Source organism: Lepidochelys olivacea, assembly GCF_965140295.1.
Source record: "Lepidochelys olivacea isolate rLepOli2 genome assembly, chromosome: 9".
NCBI lineage: Eukaryota > Metazoa > Chordata > Testudines > Cheloniidae > Lepidochelys > Lepidochelys olivacea.
This window is the reverse complement of record NC_140419.1, coordinates 15,377,662-15,397,747: the sequence shown is the minus strand read 5'-3', so window position 1 is coordinate 15,397,747 and position 20,086 is coordinate 15,377,662. Positions and strand designations below refer to the sequence as shown.

The following is a 20,086-nucleotide window of genomic DNA, read 5'->3' as shown; positions in this document are numbered from 1 at the left end:
TATTATGATTCAAGGGGTTTTCAAACTGTGTTACCTAGTCAGGGCTAGACCCAGGGCAGCAGTAATATGAGATTGAGAAAAGGGGATGCACAGATGATTTTTTATAACAATTTTTATTTCCGTTTGGTTCAGTCATGTGTTTGCTGTGATCTCCTTGCTGGTCTTCTGAGCACTTGGCGATTTTGGGCCACATTCAGGCTTGGTGTAAACAGGTACAACTCTGTTGATTCATGCATATACTTTAGGAATTGTGTAGTGCAGTGGCAAAGAGCTTTGCCATTGACTTTGATGGAAGCTGGTTTAGATCTCAAATATTATTTACTTCCTTTTATCTGCAACAGCAGGGGGCAACATTTTTAGTGCTGGTCCCGGAAAGGGAAAAAGTTAATTCATCACTGTTTAAAATTGCATGGATTTTTAATTTTTGTTTATTTCAAGCACTGTTTTTCCACTGTTCTATCCATTAACTGGATGTATGAGACACAACATTTAAAAAACCCACAGCAGTGTACATTTACATAGAATATGTTTACTCTCAAAATATCTGTGCTGCTTTTGTGAAGCAAGTACTAGAGTTAAGGTTGCAAGAGAGTTTCTATTTATTTCTCCCTGTTGTTTTCTCCATTTTCTTTTCATCCAATAAAGTATTAATTCCTGCTTCTTACATCACAGTTTGTTGTCATCGGAATCACTGAAAGTTCTGAACATGGCATGATTGTGGCTTTATTGCAGGAAGATGCAGGAAGAAAGTGGGAAAACAGACTGGGAGGAAGAAATCTCCCTTTTAAAAATGACATATCTACAACAATTCACAGAAAAGCAAAAGGCAGATATTTGATTATATCAAAGGGCAGAATATGTTTTGATTTGTATTATATATTTTATCAAGTGGAAGGGCTCTTTTAAAGACAATCATGTAGCATCTGACATATGCTTTTAAAGTACTAATAAACCATTTAATAACTAACAACAAACAAAATCTTTGTACTTTAACATAATGATGAAAAAAAACAGAATATCCTTGAGTCACTCCATAGTTGTTTACATGGAGATAAACATCTGCAAAAAGACTTAGAAATGGTGTTATTTAAGCAGTGACACTCTACTGTAGAATTTAACTTTACCTTTTTGCAGTGCTTTAATCCATTACACTAATAGGCCATGTCATACTAATGCTTCAATCACTTATCTTCCTACTCACTAAGCTAGGGAGGGAGGCTGTGGTTCTTTGGTCAGGGCTATACTGCATAGATTCATCAATTCCAAGGCCATAAGGGAGCACTGTAACTATCTATTCTGACCACCTATATAACACAGGCCATAGAACTTCCCCAAAATAATTCCTAGCGCACATCATTCAAAAACAAAAATCCTATCTTGATTTAAAAATTGTCCACGATGGAGAATCCACCATGTTGCTTGGTAAACTGTTCCAGTGGTCTATTACACTGTTAAAAATTCATGCCTTATTCCCAGTCTGAATTTGTTTAGCTCCAACTTCCAGCCATTGGATCATGATATACCTTTCTCTGCTAAAGAGACCATTATTAAATAGTTGTTCTTCATGTAGATACTTATAGACAGTAATCAATTCACCCCTTTAAGCTAAATAGACAGTGTTCTTTGAGTCTATCACTATAAGGCATGTTTTCTAATCTTTTAATAATTTTTGTGGCTCTTCTCTGAACCCTCTCCAATTTATCAACATTGATTTTTACTCTCAGTTAAATAAAAATCTAGAGATTATATTAAATGACTTATGGCGTAAAAGAGTAATGGAAGATTTTATTGTATTTCTTATGGACATCAATGAGAGTTTTGCCAGAGTAAGGACTTCAGGATTTGACCCAATATTATTTTCTTCCTTTGGCTTCCCAGATAGAAAGTTTTGACTATTGTTGGGATGCCCAGCATCTTTCCACAAAGCTTTGCAGTCACAAGGCAACAAACTTTGCCACATTGAAGGTGGCACTGACAAGGGCTAGAGGGCTTCACCTGCCTTTGTGTGTATTTTATTATTAAATTTTACTTGTGTTGCATTAGTGCCAAAAGGCCCAGGCTCAGACTGGAAAATAAATCATGCCCAGCCATACTTACTTGTTGGTTTGTCTGTTTCTCATATTGGATAGAGAGCAGTAGCTTGCTGACTGAGTTCACCAGAAATGGAAATCTGCAGTTAATTTGCTTTGTCATCACCCTGTGATTATAGGGAATAAGTACAGATGGTTTAATAGAAAAAAAGAGAACAATGTGATCTGAAAGAGTTCTAACCAGACAAAACCAAAAGTACATTTGAGAGAAATAGGTGATGTGGACTCCAATCTGATAAAATCATTAGTGACTACCTCCACATGTAAGAATGTGAAAAATGATGGTTCCCTAACAGTTGCTAAGGCTGTTGGTGCTATATATATCATACATTTTAGGACTCCCTGGCCCAGTGGAATGGGGATATGGGCATCATAGAGAAGGAATATAAATTATGCTAAATGTGATAGGAACCGCCTATAAAAATGAGACAAGCAGATGCACACTGTAAATTACAGCCCTAATACCAGGAATCAATGCACTGACTATCACCAATAACACAACATTACTGTCATGTTCCTGATACAATTTCATGCTGTCCATATGAATTTGAGAAGAGATTAATGTAAAGAGATACCCAGAGAGATTCTGAATTAGAAATCACTCAGGAAACGGATCTTGGAATTGGTATAGAACCAGTGTTTCTCAACCCTGCGGCCTGCCTGGGGCCCAATTAGCACACAGCTGCTGCCCAGCTCAGCTGTGTGCTAAAGGCTGGCCTGCGTGGTGGGGTCCAGGCTGCCTGCCGCCCACTGTGGTAGGGCTGAGGTTGGGGCTGCTGGCACGCCCCGTGTGGCAGGGTCCAGGGTCGAGGCTGCCGGCTGACCCCAAGGGGTTGGAGGTCCAGGGTCCGGGGCTGCTGCCTGGCCCCACACAGCAGCGGTCCAGGACAGCCACGCATCAGGGGTCTAGGGTGGGCAGCTGGCCAGCCCCGTGTGACCGGGCTCTGGGGCGGGCGGGGCTCCAGGGTCAGGGTCTGGGCTGCTGCCACCCTGCCACCTGGCCCCTGCGGCACAGGTAACACATTGTGGGCTGCATAAATAAGTTGAGTTCACTGTGCAGCGGTAATCAATGGAGGTAGTAGACTCTGTTAATCAGGAGAGAGTTAACAAAACAGAGACTATTTTCAATGCTACTATGTAAACTAATGGTACATTTTTAAGCCTGAATATGGCATTCAATTTTGGTAATTTCATCTTCAGAGCAGCAGAAGAGAAGCAGAAAAGTTCTAGAGAAGGGCAGTGAAAATGATTAGAGGCTTCCATATTACAGATTTGAGAGACTGGGGCAAATTAGACAGTAACCTCTTCAGGTGTATGCTCTTCTGGAGTATAGGAATTGCCATACTGGATTAGAACCATGGCCCCACCAGTACTGTATCCTCTCTCTGAGAGTGGCAGGTATCAGATGTTTTAGAGGAAGATGCAGAAATCTCACCTTAAAGCAATGTGGAATAATCTGCTCCTCACATTAGGTCTCTTCTTCATCCCTAAGATTTAGAGATTGGTTTAAACCTAAACGCACGCATGGGGTTTAAAACTTCCAGGTGGGGCCTATGCTTCTTTACATGTTTGTACAACACCAAACAGTGGGGCCTGTTTGGGACATCTGGATGCTACAGCAATATAAATAATAGTGTAATTTAATATGGCGAAGGTGAAGTGTATAGTGAGAGTCAATTAGCTGATCTGATATATCCTTTCCCATAACAATACAAAGAGGGAACCCTTAATTAAATCAAAAGGAACCCACACAAAATAAATATTTTTGAGGCATGTTCTGTGGGTGTCATTTCCATCTTGGGCACCAGTGCTACCCGATGAGCCACTGGGCAGACTCCTGCTTTTTGCTTTAATGGGGGTCTCCATGCATGCTGAGCTCCAGGCACATGGATCAACTTGCAGGATTGTGACTGTGCTTGCTACCACTGTTTCAGGTGTGTCCTTTACTTGAACAGGGAATAAAACAAACATTGTGGTGAATTTACTTAGATTGTAAACTCATTGGGGCAGGGACCAGCTCTTTGTTACGTTTGTACAGTGCCTGGCACATAGGGTTGAGGTCTTTAGGAGACAGTGCAATAACAATATTTTGTACTATGTAGGCACTGCCCTGGTAGGGCTGGTGTGGATCTTGCCTGCTGAGGGGAAACTCTGTTGTGGGATGGCATCTCCAGGAGGTACCTTCCTTACTCACCGACTTCCCAGCACAGAGTACAAATGCACATTTTGTTCCCCAAATGTGCTATTCTACATCGTGGGGATAGGAGGGAAGTAGCCCAGTCTCCTCCACACCATTTCACCAGTTCAGGCAATGTCTGCTCATGGGGACACATGGGCTGAGAAGTCCTCTGTGCTCCCCTTAAATTTGGGGTTACAATTGTCATTGCCCTTTTGAAGAGCTCCTGTCCACCTTCTCCCTCTCAACATGCTGTTCAAGGACCACGGACAATCTGTCCTATGAGTTCAGTGGGTCCCCTGCTGCAGTCTGGTAACAGAAAGGGTTAGATGTTTATATGACTAAGAACAGAGTCTCTGTTTATAACTACGGCTAAAATTATGGGCCTATTTCAGGAAGGTGATGAGACACTCCAGAAAGGCTCTCAATACCGTACAGTCTCTGGCTTAACAAGGATTTTCAATTTTCTTCAATCCAGTGCTTCAGGGATTACCAGCTGGGATCAGGAAGCAACTTCCTCATGTCACGATATTGCAAAATTACATGCATTATGGGCCTTGCACTGAAGTCAACAGAGAACTCACTCTCTGACTTCACTGAGAATTGGATCAGGCCCATACATATCTCACGGTCAAGATATCAGATTAAGTGAGATGTTGTTATGGCAGCCTTAAAAGAACAAGAGTAATAATTAAAAGACAAAATAAGCATTTACTAAAAACATTTTATATAAAAAGTATGTACAAAAATTACAATTTTTTTATCGAAAAGTTAGTGTTATTGCAGCTGCACACGCACAATGAACACAAAGAACTATTTGCTACATTTACCGTTGAAAGTCAAGAGGGTAACGAGGCTGGGGGAATGAGAGAGTGAATCCACACACAGAAATAGTAAATACATCTATTTGTCTTCAAATGAGTCCTTGTCAGATATTGCTCGTTAGTTTTTCACCAGGCTGTGTGTCTTTGGATTACTGGGAAATAAAATACAATTATTCAGTCTACTCCCTGTTGTGCTACATATATTCTCCCAGAATGGAGTGACATAAAAATGTGTACATATGGAGAGGAAAAAGGTTGGAAATGCCTGGGAGCACTTCCTAAATAAAATTGGGCCCATTATTATATATCAAGTTGCAGAGACAAAGTGATGAAAAACATCTGTGTGTAGTAGATACTACTATCTGTCTTAAGTTACTGTCAGCTATGAATTTGTGCACAGCCCCTATGGCTTCTTCCCAATTCTTTTCCATCTGTGTCTCTCTGAGCTCTATAGACTTTTTCTTAATCATACGTATGGTTTTCACTTTTAGGCTACAACTAATATATCTGAAATTCTCTCACAGTTAAGAATTTTTTTAAAAAAAACAAGCACCTAAAATAACTGGACTTTGAAAAAACCCCATTATTTTATTTGTATGCTTGTAGTTGAGTATGTTGCTGAGGAGTTAAATAATATGAGCCTGATTCAGGAAATGAAGTCTATGGGACTACTCAGTTTGTAAAGTGAAGTACATATATAAGACTTTGAAGAATCAGGGACAGAAACTAGATCTGGAGGGAGCTGTTTAATGCAGTCTTGTACTACTCTTGTATTAAGTAAGAGCACTGTGTCAGCTGAATCAAAAATTAGAACTGGGAAGAAAATTTGGATAAAAGTTGTCTGGAAATAATTTTCTTTTGAAAATTTATTAAGCTAAAAACTGAACTCTGTAGTTTGAAAATTAGTCAGTTTTGTGAAAAATAAACACAGTATATCCTAATCGGATAGGATCAGATTATGCTGGCCTTCCTCTCACTGAATAATATCTAAGGGGTTGGTCCTGCCCCATGAAGTTTTTTGCACTGATCTGAATGGGAGCAGGGTCAAGTCCTTACTCCACAAACAATTTCATTGAAAATCAATGGACCAACTTGCAAAGTAAGACCTCGCTCATGGAAACACCTACACTCAGGCTTAACTTTATGCACTAAGAGTACTCCCATTACAAGATTGGGACCTAAAGTATTATGTAATATGAGTAAGGGCAGCAAAATCTGGCCCACGCTTAACTAGATAGACCCGAAGTATCTACACCAGTGTAAATCAGGAGCAGTTCAATCAAAGTCAGTGGTGACCAGCGTGAAACTAGTGCAAATTCATACTGTATTCAAGATTAGGAAGCCACCAAATAAAGCTAAAAACTCTGTGGTCTGGACTTGGAGAATTCTTAGATAATGCTTCAAAGGACTAGCTGAGAAAAATATATAACGTATAGGAGACATGACTGCACCGCAAAGCCAGCTTCTCCAGTAAGCGCTGGAGCAATTCACAGAATTGGTTACTGTTGAAAATAACATATTTTCCTCCGCGTAGAAACAGGAAACACAGACTGGAATAATGGTTTCGAATCTCAACCTGCTTGTGCTTTTTTCTTCTCACCAGTCAAAACAAAGAGATTGCTGTCAGTTCTTTTCTTGCTGTTCACAGGTAAGGTAACTAGAGTGACTGGCGTGCCTACCTTTCTGATGTATATAGACAAGGCAAGTGAGGCGACTGACGCACATTCATTCCCTGTTTGCCATCAAGAAGGTAGTAGGGTGAAGGGTACACCTGTCTTTCCTGTAAGCCATGGACAAAGTAAGGCCGTTTGCCGACTTTCTTCATTTTATGACTCCTGAGGCAAGCTTATTATATCAAAAAATATAGGGCCAAATTCTCTACTGGCTTAATTCTGTTTATTTTGATTTACATCTGCAGAGAATTTGGTCCATATGACTTCCTTGCCCCACTTGCCTTTCACTCCCTCTTTCTTTCAGAAATATATGGTCTTTCCTGGGCTAGATCTGTAGCTGGTGTAAATTGGTGCAGCTCCACTAAAGTCACTGGAATGGTGCTGACTGTTGTACGCTACCCGAAGATCTGGCTCTCCTGCCTATTTCTTAACAGAACTTTAACTTTTGAAAACCAGTTCTAATCTTACAGCTAACCAATCTAATATTCAGTCCAGGTAGAAAAATAAATGCTATGTCGTCCCCACACAACCCTGCAAATAAAACAAAAATCTAAACAGTATTAGCTAAAATCAGCCCATGCTGAAGCAGAGATAGTCACGTATCCTCTCCAGGAATGAGAATGTTCTCCTTCAAATCCAAGCTAATTATTCTGCATCACATCATGTTCCATGGCATCAAGCCAATCAACATGAAAGAACCACGTCATGTCATGCTTGATGTGAGACAAATAATGTAGTCCTCTGAATGCAACATTTAAAGGAAAACACTTGGGTTCTGGATCAAATTTTCAGTAAGTATAGAGTGAATCCATATTTGAACATGCTGTAAGTGTGGTGAAATCTCTGCAGTACAATGTTAGTCAACTAAGCAGGGATTATCAAAATGTACTGGGAACTCAGAGTATTGACTTACTGATTTCAATGGCTCTGCTGTGCCACTTCATTTTTCTGTCATCTATGCAACATCCAAATGAAGACAAAAATAACCAGGCTGTGATCCCAGGCAGCACTTAAGCACATGTTTAACTTTAAGCACATGAGTATCCCATTGATTTCAAATGGAGTACTTGCATGTCAAAGTTAAGTATAGGTTTCAGAGTAGCAGCCGTGTTAGTCTGTATTCGCAAAGAGAAAAGAAGGACTTGTGGCACCTTAGAGGCTGACAAATTTATTTGAGCATAAGCTTTCGTGAGCTGTAGCTCACTTCATCGGATGCATTCAGTGGAAAATAAAGTTAAGTATGTGCTTAAATGCTACTGTAGTTTAATTGTTTGCTAGCCTTTCATTTTAGGAAATCTAAGATTCAAACATAGGGCCTGATCCTGCAAACCTTATTCTCAAGAGTGTAGTCCAACTGGCATCAGAGGGACTTCTGCTCATGTAAAGATTACTCACGGGAGAAAGAGTCAGCAGGATAGGGTCCAAAGTGTCGTTCATGATAAAATCCATTTTCCAGCCTCAATCGAATCCCCTCTACAAGTCGATTGTCTCCATCTTGTCCCTATGCAAATCCACCGTTCCTGCAGAGGGACTGCCACAAATGAGGTTTTGAGATGCTTTGGTAGAGTGGCATGAGGAACCTTGGATAGTGCCTGCCTGCACTTGATCCGGTCCTAGCCAAAGCTATTCATCTTTGACACGTTAAAATCCAGGCAAGCCCTAGACCACTAGCATGTTTCGGGATCTGCTGTGCTGTTATACAAGGCACAGTCATATGCAGCTGCAGCCACCTGCTGCTCTTCCATATTATGATCTGTTGCGATCATTTCTCAGAGCAATGAAACCTTTCACAGGATGAATTCACAGTTGGGATTCTTGGGTTGTCACTGTTGCTTTGAAGTCACTGTATTGTCACAGTGGCTTCCTCCCCTCTCTGCCACCTTAGATTACAGAATTAAAAAAATGATTTCCTTTGGGAGTCTGGTTTTCTGTTAATCATTTAGCTGATCAAAAAGGCTCCAAAAAAACTTGCTTCTTTGTCCATGTCAACCATGTCCTCATTACTGACAGAGACAAAAATCCTATCATCCCTTTTCAGCTGAAATACTCCACCTTGATATATGGAATAAAGTCCATATTCTGCCTTTTTAGACCAGCAGCTAGTTCTTGCACTTTTCATGAGCAGGATAGGCTCTGGATATGTTGTCAGTTTGTAAACATACTGGACCATTTGCTTAGGGTTTCTGATTTGTGCTAACAGATCTGATTCTGAATCCTCGTTCTCAGGTTCACGGAATCGAAAGTAAGTTTGAGAGTAGATGTAATAAAACCCTGTTCTGGGTATGATTAACTCCCCATTTTTCAACTCCACATTATAGAGGAATGAATGGTCTTTCCTTGAGGGTTCCCAGGTATTTATTTTCTGCCCAACACCTCTTCTGGATGAGAAATCTATTCGAGGGGGAAAAAAATAGATAAGAATATAGAGCTAAATAATGCTGTGTGCAACAAAGTCCACTGTCTCTTAGCTGATGTGACTGTTTTTCAAAAACTAAATAAGAGCAATGGGCCAGATCCTGCTTCAGATGGCCCAACCTCTCTTAAAAGGTATGTCTTCACTTGCTGGTAGATCAGCACTGCTGCAATCGATGCGATGGGAGAGCACTTGAGTACTCCACCGCCTTGAGAAGTGTAAGGGAAGTAATAGTCTGTTCTATTTTTTTATGATGTGCCTTTCACCATAGCTTCTAGGCCCTTATACACATATCTTTCTCCAAAAAGACACTGCAAAGGGGATAGACAAAGTTAGGAAGAGGGAATTTTAATTAAAAAAAACAACTAAAGATATAAAAGGAAGGTGCACCATAGATCCCAAGTTGAATGGGGTTGATACTACAACCAGAGTGAGCTGAAGAATTATTCCGACCAAAACCAGAAAATCTTTTATTTTTTTTAAAACCTTCCCTGTTTTCTGGCCAAAAAATGTCATTAAGTCCCTGAGAAACAAGCAGAAAAGGGTGCCTAGAATAATCAGCAGTCAATATTCATTTCTGGAAAATTGCAAAGCACACACATTCAGTGATCTTTCCCTAGTTGGTATCCGTTTTCTTCCTTTATCAATATAGCAAAATATCTTACTTGATGTGGATAGAGAGCTCTTCTTATTGCGGCTTCCAGTTAAGTGAGCTGCTATTCTGTGTCCATGGTGCTGAGATCCCTGTTCTTCAGTTCCTGGAAGAGTTAGAAAAATTTCAGTTACATGAAGATGAGAAATAACCAAACAACAAAGCCATTGTTATCTCCATGGAAATATGTGACTGTCTAATTACTAAATTGACAGTATTTGAGGATTTATGTGTTTGTCAAAATATTTTATTTGACCAAGTCAATGAGAGATTGAAGTGTAATGGTTGATATGGTCAAAATTTCTCAGAACTTCCCATACTCTCTTTGAAATGCCTTTTTAAGCCTTCTATATGTCGTGTCCCTCCTCTCCCCCCACAAAAAAAAACAGTGCCCAAACACCCTATACTAAAAATAAGTATGTGCTCATGGAAAGGCTAAATATCTTTTAAGGACAAATTCTGTAGTCTTTACTCAAGCAAAATTTCCTCTGACTTCTTGAGCCAGAATGCTTCCTGATAGTCCTCCTGGGGTGTAAGGCCCTGCATCAGTTTCAGAGGAGAGCTGTGCCCAATCCTTAATTAATATAGCTGCACAACAACAAAGTACTATTTGTTCTCTGAAGCACAGAGAGGTTAAATAAATAGCATAAAATCCCTGAATCAGAGACAAGAACAGAAGCCAGGCGCTTTTCCTGAAACCTGGTTCCATGTTCTAATACCTTGACCACATTTTCTGACAGCTTAATATGGCTCTTAAAATAATACCAACAGCTACTCATTTCCCATGCTTTGCTGCAGAAGAACTGGACAACTGAGTAAGAAATTAGGAACTATTCTCTACAACTGGAAAACATGTATGGAACCACTGCACATCTGCTACCATCACAGTTTTTCTTTTTTATGTGCTAAATAAATGTGTTACATTAAAAATACCTTTCACCGCAGATGAAATGTTTTCCTCATAGTTTCTTGATATCATCTGCAAACACACGTAAAGAAAACCGTTTTCTTTCTGGGAAATCAGTAGAGCAGTGACAAAGATGCCAGAAACACAACTATTCCACATACTCTTATATACCACATAACTGAGCAAACTCCAACATTTGACCATCAAGCAAATTTTATTTCTATTTGTAAATAAAGGCGGACATCAAAAGGAAACTGTATCATTAATTTCTCACAGCAAACTGTTTTGCAATAATTTTAAATATCTGGGGCCAAATTGCAACGGAGCTCATCCAATTGAGTGTTAAAGTTCTTTGGAAAATCTGGCACTCAGTAAGAGGAAATATAGAGTTCATGGCATCAGATTCTGCTTGCAATTACTCCAATGTGGATCTGGAGTAATTTGGTTGTGGAGTAATTCACTGGGGATACTCCAGATTAACCCTGGTACAACAGGGGTGAATTAGATCCAGTGGTCTTCACTAGGAGCCCCCTGGAGTCAGTGGCAAAACTATTGATATATAAATAACAGCAAGAATATACACACAGCCACTTTCAGGGCTAACACTTTAGTCATTCGGGGTGTGAAAAAACACACCCCTGAGCGACAAAAGTTTTAGCACTGAAAATGCCAGTATAGACAGTGCTTTACATGGCTTCCGGCGATAAAGCTACCACCCCTCATTCAGGGTGGTTATTTTTGATCACCGGGAGAGCTCTCCCCCGGCGATAAAACGTGACTACGCTGCCCATGTCACGGTGCTACCTCAGCCATGCTGTAACATGGACAGTGTAGGCATACCCTTCGGTACTGTAGTAAATCTCATACCTTGCTCTCAGTCAGTCTATCACAAAACTTACATTCAATATCTTGGACTAAGACTCTTGTGAAAATTTCCTGGCTTTCTTGAGGTTTTAATCAGATCCCACCTTATTTTCATGTAATTTTGATGTTTATTAAGCAAAAATCTTTTGTCACTTGAAGCCATCACTATTTCTCCAGTGTAACTCATGGTTCCAGCCTCATGGGAAGGGTATTTTGAATACACTGAAATAGCAATACAGTTTCCATTGAGCCATGATGGCTCCTCAATTGTAATATCACCATGAGAACAACAAAATCATTGTCATCTCCATGGAAATGTAAGAGACACTGCCATTATCCAAGGAATACTGAGGTTACAGAATGTAATGGCTCTGGATTTCTTGATCTGCATTTCATTGACCCAAAAGGTTTCTTTCTAGCATAGTGTTTATATGGATTTTGGAAACAGCTACTATATGCATATGCAGCAGTTGCTTCTCTAGGAAACAGTCTGAATCCTAAGTGTCTTTCCAGTGGTAGCAATGTTTACAAGTTGTTGTGCAGACAGGGTGACGGGCCTTTTTCCAACTATGTTGTATAACTGCAGGACTGCACTGGTGCAAAAAAAAAAATATTTATGAATTTTCCCCATTGCAGAAACCTACTAAGTTAATATAGTGAGCCAAATTCTGCTCTCAGTCATACCACTGACATTTGGAGTAACTCTGTGGACTTCAGTTTGGGCCAATATTTTATTTAAAACAGACCTCCAGTGCATCATCATATAATAACTAAATCAATATTAATTTACTAGATCAGTATTTCTCATCCTTTTCAATTTGGCAACCCCTTATTCAAAGTAAAACTTCTTCACAATTACATTTGTGTTAAAAGTAAGAGTAAAAAAAAAGTATCAATGATAAGCATATATAATTTATTAGTGTGTGTGTGTATTTTAAAAGGCTGACACAGAATACCTGAACTGAATTGCAATTTGACCACTAACATGCAAGGAAACAGTTTGGGATTTGCGTTTTATTTCACGAGTTGGAGCTTAACTCTCTGAATCATCTGGATTGTTATAACCAAGCTCCACTGTTTAGTCTGTGTGAAAGTTCCAAAGTACCTTTTTAATTAACTTTCCTAGTTGCCACTTCACTTGCCAGCAGGGGTCACTCTCTCTTTCTTCATTTTCATTTAGATCCACATGTCTTATGAAAGTTCCGAGATCTTCCCCAGTGAGACAAGCAATGCCGCTCTTGGAATATGTGTCCTGGAGCTGTGGTAGAAGGCAATAAACTAGTTAATTCACTTAACGTGCAGATATATGATGTATTTCTAAAACTCCTGTGTTTAGGAAAACCCTTTCTGTTCTAAGTAACACCAATATGCTACAGCAAGTAATGATTTTATAAAGGAGAGTTAATCCTGTCTTTACATATTTATTTAGTTACAACCAGATACCTGATATGCAAGAATACACTTACATTTTTATCTCTCTGGTCATAAAGTGAACATTCAGAACTCAGCTGAATAAGTTTATGCATTTGCAATATCTACGTCACTAATGCTGAGAATTATTTTATCAGCTCTAACACTGTTAGAATTTAGTTCCTTTACACAAGGGATCTTCCTACACTGAGGACTGAAGATAAGCCTGAAAATCAGCTGACACTGCTGCCCCACTAACACTGAATATGAGCCCGCACATCAGCCACTAACCCACTCCCCATGTCTGCACTTTGGACAAATTCCACCCCAGATTCAAATCTTGCAGCTTGGGGCATTTTCTATAATGGAAGGGGGCTAGAAGACCACATTCCAAACCCCTTCCCTATGAATTTTGAGGAAGCAGGCACTCTGATCTGATTCCACATCTCAGTCTTGTGACTTGGGCCCTTCTCTACATCATTCAGCTATCTAAAGAGATCATTCCTTCTTCTGAGGTGTAAAGAGAGAGTGAAATCAGGGCCCCACTCAAGTCAATGGCAAAAGTCCCAACGTCTTCACTGTGGTCAGGAATAACTTTCCTAGGTATAGTTTAAAAGTAGTAGTTTCAATAGTTTAAAATAATAAAGAATAGAGTGAACAACAAAACCCTTCCTCAAGCTCTGCTGCTTCTGCAGGGGATAATAATAACCCATTATCAAAACTGAAGCTGGCATTTGTTGCTTAATGCAAGAACACAGTAACCTAAGCAGCCTAGAGAGAACTCCCGTAAATTTACAGAACTCAGTGATTCATCATCATCATCATCATCCACAACCCCTGTTAAAACCTGTATGCCAGTAAAGTTTGGAAAGGAAAGAAACCAGTGAACATACAAAGCATTCAGACGGGCTTCTTCTTCTTGATTTAATAGTTTAACTTCAACCATTCCTATCTTAAAGGATTTTTTTGTTTGTTTGTTTGTTAATTTGCTGCCTCTGGATGTTAATTTACTTAACATGTCACAGTTTCAACTATCCTTCAAGCTTGGAACATTCAGCATCAGAGAACCAGGAGGACTGTTCTTGACCCCTCCCCCCACCATTCCCATCCTGTCCTGTCTGCTTGAAAACAAAGGAGGCAAGCCACAGATTTCCCGCTTTAGCAGGATGGAGAGAATTCACCCATCTGACCCTACAAATCTGACCTCACTTAACCTGAAGCTCCTGACCTTTGTGCAGCAGCATCTACAGAGCATTCCCTTATGTTTAAAAATACTACCGTATTCTATAATCATTGATGCAAAATGCTCTGACTGACAGGAGTATCCCTACAGGCTTCTGGATCATTACTGCAGAATAGGGAAGTATTATTAATATAAGATTTCTTACTTTGGGAACGTTACTTAAATTGATGGAAATAAGCTATACAGATATAAGCACCTTTATACTAGTGCAACTGCATCCATGCTAAGGGATTGGTTTTTAAACCAATTTAATTAAATTGGTACCAAACTTGTGTGTAGACCAGCCCTTACCAAACCACTCTCCTACCAGATCTAGGGACCAGGAAAGGAGAGGGCACTTCAAAACTTTGCTCTTCAACCTGGAAGCAAACAGTACTGCTTTTTGCTTACTTGTCACACACCTAGCCCCTGAGAAAACTTTACTGTACTAGTACCTGGCATTGCTGCAGCAACTTGCACCCACAGAGTTTAATGCACTCTGCAAACACGAATGTGGCAGGGAAGTATTAATATTCGCATTTTAGAGGTTAAGGAAATGGAGGCACAGGACGTTATGAGGCTTAATCAAATGATATTTGTACAGCACTTTGAGATCCATTGAGGGAAGGTGTCACAGAAATGTTAAATGGAGCATTATTAGTGAAATATTTCTACAAGGTCATCCATTATCTAAGGGCAACATCTGGATTATGCTTTTAAAGTCAATGAAGTCTATTTTCTTCACTGTCCTATATCCTGGATGTGTAATCAACTCTACCGTGCATCCTAAGTCTGTCACTGCTTTTCAACACTCCCCTCCCATAAGCCAAACTAGGCTGTTCAAAAAGCTTTATCCATTTTAGGAACAACAGATGGTTACATTTAGCTAATCAGATGACTATCCATGTAGACTGAGAAAAATTACCTAGCATTAAATAAAATTTTTAATTTGTACTGACAGCTGAAAGGATCTGACACCTGGCTAGTGATGACTATTTGACAGAAGTCTCAAAATACAGATACTATGAAACGGCAAAAAGAAGGGAAAAGAGGGACCAGGCTCACTAATAAATATCACTAATCATAACCCACATGTACAATAAAGGTAACAAACTGTATTTACAGTTCTAATATAGCAGTGCCTTACATCTGTGTGTAGGAGAACAAAAAGGACATGTAATAGAGACACCATGTAATATAATTATGCAGATACCTAGGCTATTTTCAGCCCAACAGAAATTCCCTTCAAGGTGAGGGGAGCTCGCCTTCACACCACAAAGGGGTTAGTTATTCTCCTGCAATCATAAGAGCTATATCTGAGGTACAAATTGTTGGAGGTGGTTTATTTGGGCTAGTAGAGTACCCTTTCAAAAGTTCAAACCATACCTATTTGGAGGAAAAGCAACTAGGTGAAGGTGCTGTGTTTACTAATTGCTCATGTTCAAAAGTTTGATAACAAAGAACTTTGAACCAAGTATATGAGGGTTGGAACAACTTTGGGTACTCACCAGAACAGTGTAACCTATTTTCTTAAGACAAATGTGATGTTTCTGTAAATCCTTAATCTCACCAGATATGAAGCTATCAGAGCAACAAACTCAGCAGACAGGTCCCCAGTTTTATCCACTCAGGAAGTCTGGTACGGATTGTAGAATGGTGCAAATCATCAGATAAGAATTTCCCAAACCATCTGATTGAGCCATCTCAAAAGAAGCTGTGAGTAGAGTACTACTAAATTTTGCAGGTGGTAAATTCAAGGGTTGCAATAATATTTTATATTTATACAGCACCTTTAAAATACAAGGATCTCAAAACCCTACAGAAATGATAGACGTAGAATGCTGCTTGAGTGTAGCCACCTCTGGAGTTAGGGAGAGCACCCAGATGGGACAGCACAGTATAGTAGAGATGGCAGGATAGGAAACGTGGATGGACAAACCCACTACCCCTGCAGAACTGCCCTGGGGTCATGAATGTCCATAGAGGACCCTGGTTTTTAAAGTCTTGTGCCAAAGTCAACCCGCCCAACATTGCGTGGAACTTCGATTACCTACTTAAGAAAAGGTAAATGGCTGAGCTGATGCTTCCAGGATATGAACCTTTGGTTGCAGGGAGTGCAAAACACAGCCCACTACACAGACATTCCCCCAGCTCTCCGCGTGGGGGGCAAGGATCAGCTTGTGGTCGGCCTGAGATTCTATCAGGATTAGTCACTGTCTGAAAGCGAAGTATTGCCGTTGGGGTTGTTTTTAAGCCTGGGTGACTATTCGGGTGAGAAAGCTGACTCCCCTTCTAGCCCCGAGCACGGCCCGTGTCCGGCAGTGCCGAGCAGGCACCAACCGGAGCGAGGAAAGAGCAACTTTGGAACATTAACGAAAAGCACCTTTCTGCTTCGGCGGGGAAATAGAAATATACGGTGAGTTTTAAAAAACTTCTCTTTTCGTGGCCTTTGTATTCCGCACACAGAGCAAACAAGCCCCGCCAAGCAGCAAAACAAGCCCACCCAGCCTAACCCATTTCTCCCACAATGAAAGCAAAAGCTCTGAATCGCTAAGGCTTTCCTGCTAAAATAAACATTGCCAAACTACCGTTCACCTAGGGCCCAGTCCTGCTCCCTGTAAACGCTGGGGGTGTTGCCACTGCCGTCAGCGGGAATAGGATCACTCGTGCATGAGCCCCTCCAACCTTCCTTTGAACAGGACAAGGGGCATACCCGACGCATCCCGCCCCACCCCCGAACAGATCTGCAGCGAGAGCGAGACAGGGAGAGAAGGAGGCCAAATCAGCCTGCAGATGGAGCCGCGCTGGATCCGACCCCCTGGCTCACCGCCGTGGTACGCACCTGTTTCAGCTCATTAGTGAAGTAAAGGAAAGTCACCGCCACGCAAATGGATTGCAGCAGCACAGCGGAGATCAGCACGAGCCCACAGGTCTGGCCGGCGCTGGGGCCAGCCGTCGGCAGCATCATGGTGGCTGTGCGCGCACAGGGAAGACCCACAAGACTGGGAGAGCCAGCAAGGCAAGGGCGGTTGTTATTGTTGGCTTTGTTTGAGGTGGAGCTCTTCCTGGTTGAGCAGGGCTGTAGACTTTGTCTCTCGTCCACCCCCCTTAGAGGATTTCCCTGCTGGCTGCTCTCCAGGAAATAGGGAGGGGGAAGGGGGGAGACGGCACAACAACAACAATCCTAAAGTCTGCACATGAAAAAAGTACAGCCACAAAAATCCAGCTTTCGTGTTTGCAAAACCGGTCTGTCCTTGAGCTCTGCTTTCTTTGCTGTATAGGCAATGCTGCTGGAAAACAGACTGGGGGGTGAATATCATTTAAATAGCTTGTGAATAGCTACGCCTTTGAGCAACCTTGTTCCTTTGTTCCTTGTAAAGCTATAATTTCTGCCACATGCTAATACAGAGCCTGATTCGCTTGGCTCACCAGTTTTACACCTGCCTAACCCCATTGAGTTCAATGGAGTTGTGCCAGATTTACATCAGAGGGAGTGAGGTCAGAATTAGACTCTTAGGTGTATTGAAAATGCAATAAAAAAGCAACATCAAGATGCTGTTCTCCTCCATGTTGCAAGGCCAAATCCCCTCTTCCCCCTCCCTTCAAAAAAAAACCACAGGGTAGGTTGGAAAAAGAAGGTACTGAAAAAAGGTCCTTCACGGAAGGGGAGCAGCAGTGGTTCTCAGCTGCCTGGCAGCCTCTGCTGGCAGTATGATCTGGGGACAGGGCTGAGGGGAAATGGATGTGGGGGAGGGTAAGGACCCTTCACAGCATCATTCTACCTTCAACCTGCGGAGAGTGTGCAGTGTAAGATATTGCTGACTTTGCCCTCCTGAACTTACCCTGGGTTTCCCCTCCTCACATTGGACTATTCTTTGAGGGGCATTTTTGGGCAGCTGCCATTAGAGAGCCATTGGAACATGACTCCTAAGAAACTGGGCTTCTGTGCAAATGCCCAAGCCATAAGCTCTGAATTCCACAAGATTTCTTGGAGCTTCAAGAAGATGAAGACCTCTTGAAAGAACAGTATGTAGGAATTGACATGTGGAATTGACATTCATGGAGATTCCTGGCCTTACTGAGGTTCTCCTGTAAGATAGCCTTTACCTGTAGCGTTGACTGGCACCTTAAAGACTAATGGATTTATTTGGGCATAAGCTTTTGTGGGTAAAAAACCCACTTCTTCAGATGTCTTCTTATGCCCAAATAAATCCGTTAGTCTTTAAGGTGCCACCGGATTCCTCATTGTTTTTGTGGATACAGACTAACACGGCTACCCCTCTGATACCTGTAGAGTTGGTGATTCCAGTCAGCTTGCTGGTGGATTGAGACCACCCCACTGGCTATTAGTTCCCTCCCAAATCAGTCTTGCCTGCCCCAAGCAATTTTGATTCTTTTCATGTGCTGCCTGCTTTTTGAGCCTTTAGCTTTCCTTTGTCCACAACCGTGAGAGCCAAGCAGGAGATTTTCAAAAGCCCCTCAGCAATTTAGGATCACAAGACTCACTGACTTTCAGTAGGATTTGTATTTAAGGGATTTAGGCACTTTAGAAAATCTCCAGTCTAGAAACTCTTCACTTTTTATATGAAATATGAGATTCTTACATAATCACCTGACTCCAGAATCTGGGGCTTTAAGAGCAACATCAAATATCATGAGACTTATGATAAATGAAAGTTGACAGCACTGCCTCCCTTCTTCATTTCCTCCCGACACTCCTCCATCCCTGCCTTGCTGGCAGGCTCAGTAGAGAAGACTCCCCTTCTACCACTAAAGTTGGTTCCTTCAGGTCCGGGTTTTGGTACTTTGGCTGAGTTCTGTGGGCAAGCTGATATGGCTATTGTGCCTATTTGCACTCTAGTCTCCAGGGCTGTCCCTCACAAGCACTAAATTCACTTTAAAAAGATAAAACAAAACACGATTTCCAAGAGCTTTTGTTTATATGTGTTTACCAAAGCATCTGCTGCTACTAGTTCTCTCATAGATGATGGAGCCACCATAGTCTGTGTGTGGAGGGGTGTGTGTGGGGGGAAGCATGTCTTCTCTTTCCCCTCCAACTTCTCTATTTAAACTCTGAAAACTGTGTCTCTTCTACTCAGACTTTGTTCACACTAGCAAGTTGTACCTGTAGAGTTAAAGCAGTACAATTCCCCTTAGTGCGGATGCAGTTATTCTGATACGAAGGTGCTATAAAGAACTGCCTTAAGTCACCTTCGTACCAGTATAACTGCATCCGCACTAGGGACTGTAGCAGTATATGGGTAAAAAAAAAAAAAAAATCGCATCCCTAACTGACATAGTATAAAAACTATGTAGACCAGGCCTCAGAGGTACTGTAGCTTTGAGGAGGTGTGTGACAGACAGTGCCAATATGGATCTATTGACAATGCAGATGGTTGTGGTTTGAAATCCACAGCAAGACCTGAATTTACTTTATTTTGACATTTCAGAACTATATTAGGGTTAGAGACTGTCCTGTCAGACAGGTACCCCAATGACAACCTTATATTTGTTCAACACATGAGAGGCCTACAACACAGCCTTGGGCACCACCCTTTCTTCTTGACAGATTTAGCCAGTGAAGCTGTACCAGAGAAATTTCAGTAGTGGGGCAGGTCAAAACAGCTGAGAAAATTGTGTTAGGATGAACTTGCCAATAGGTGATTGGAAGCAAAAAGTCTGTGTGCTAAATGCTGTAGCATTCAGATTTTTATTGTATCTCCCTCTCCCCAATTTGGAAACTCCCATCCCATTTCCAGAGAAACAGGACTCTCTGCCCAAGGTTTACTGTCCAAATAGAGTGGAATCAAAAGTGAAAGTAGAATAGATTTCACAGAAAGTTATAAGGCGCGCCG

The 20,086-nt window shown here is 41.2% G+C and overlaps 1 protein-coding gene and 1 long non-coding RNA gene across 2 annotated transcripts; both read right to left on the bottom strand.

The window, feature by feature from the left end:
• LOC311526707 lies at positions 1–4,930 on the bottom strand. The gene is made up of 3 exons (XR_014713109.1): positions 3,526–4,930; positions 2,098–2,197; positions 1–332 (listed from the first exon to the last, which is right to left on the bottom strand). It is a non-coding gene; the product is annotated as an uncharacterized lncRNA (long non-coding RNA).
• Positions 4,931–5,008: 78 nt separating this feature from the next.
• On the bottom strand, positions 5,009–18,823 carry TNFSF10 (TNF superfamily member 10). Its single transcript, XM_084638584.1, has 5 exons — positions 17,074–18,823; positions 12,705–12,857; positions 10,762–10,807; positions 9,842–9,934; positions 5,009–9,154 (listed from the first exon to the last, which is right to left on the bottom strand). The coding sequence occupies exons 1-5, from the start codon at positions 17,197–17,199 to the stop codon at positions 8,703–8,705; spliced, it is 870 nt and encodes a 289-aa protein (XP_084494710.1). The 5' UTR covers positions 17,200–18,823; the 3' UTR covers positions 5,009–8,702.
• Between the last annotated feature and the right edge of the window lie 1,263 nt (positions 18,824–20,086).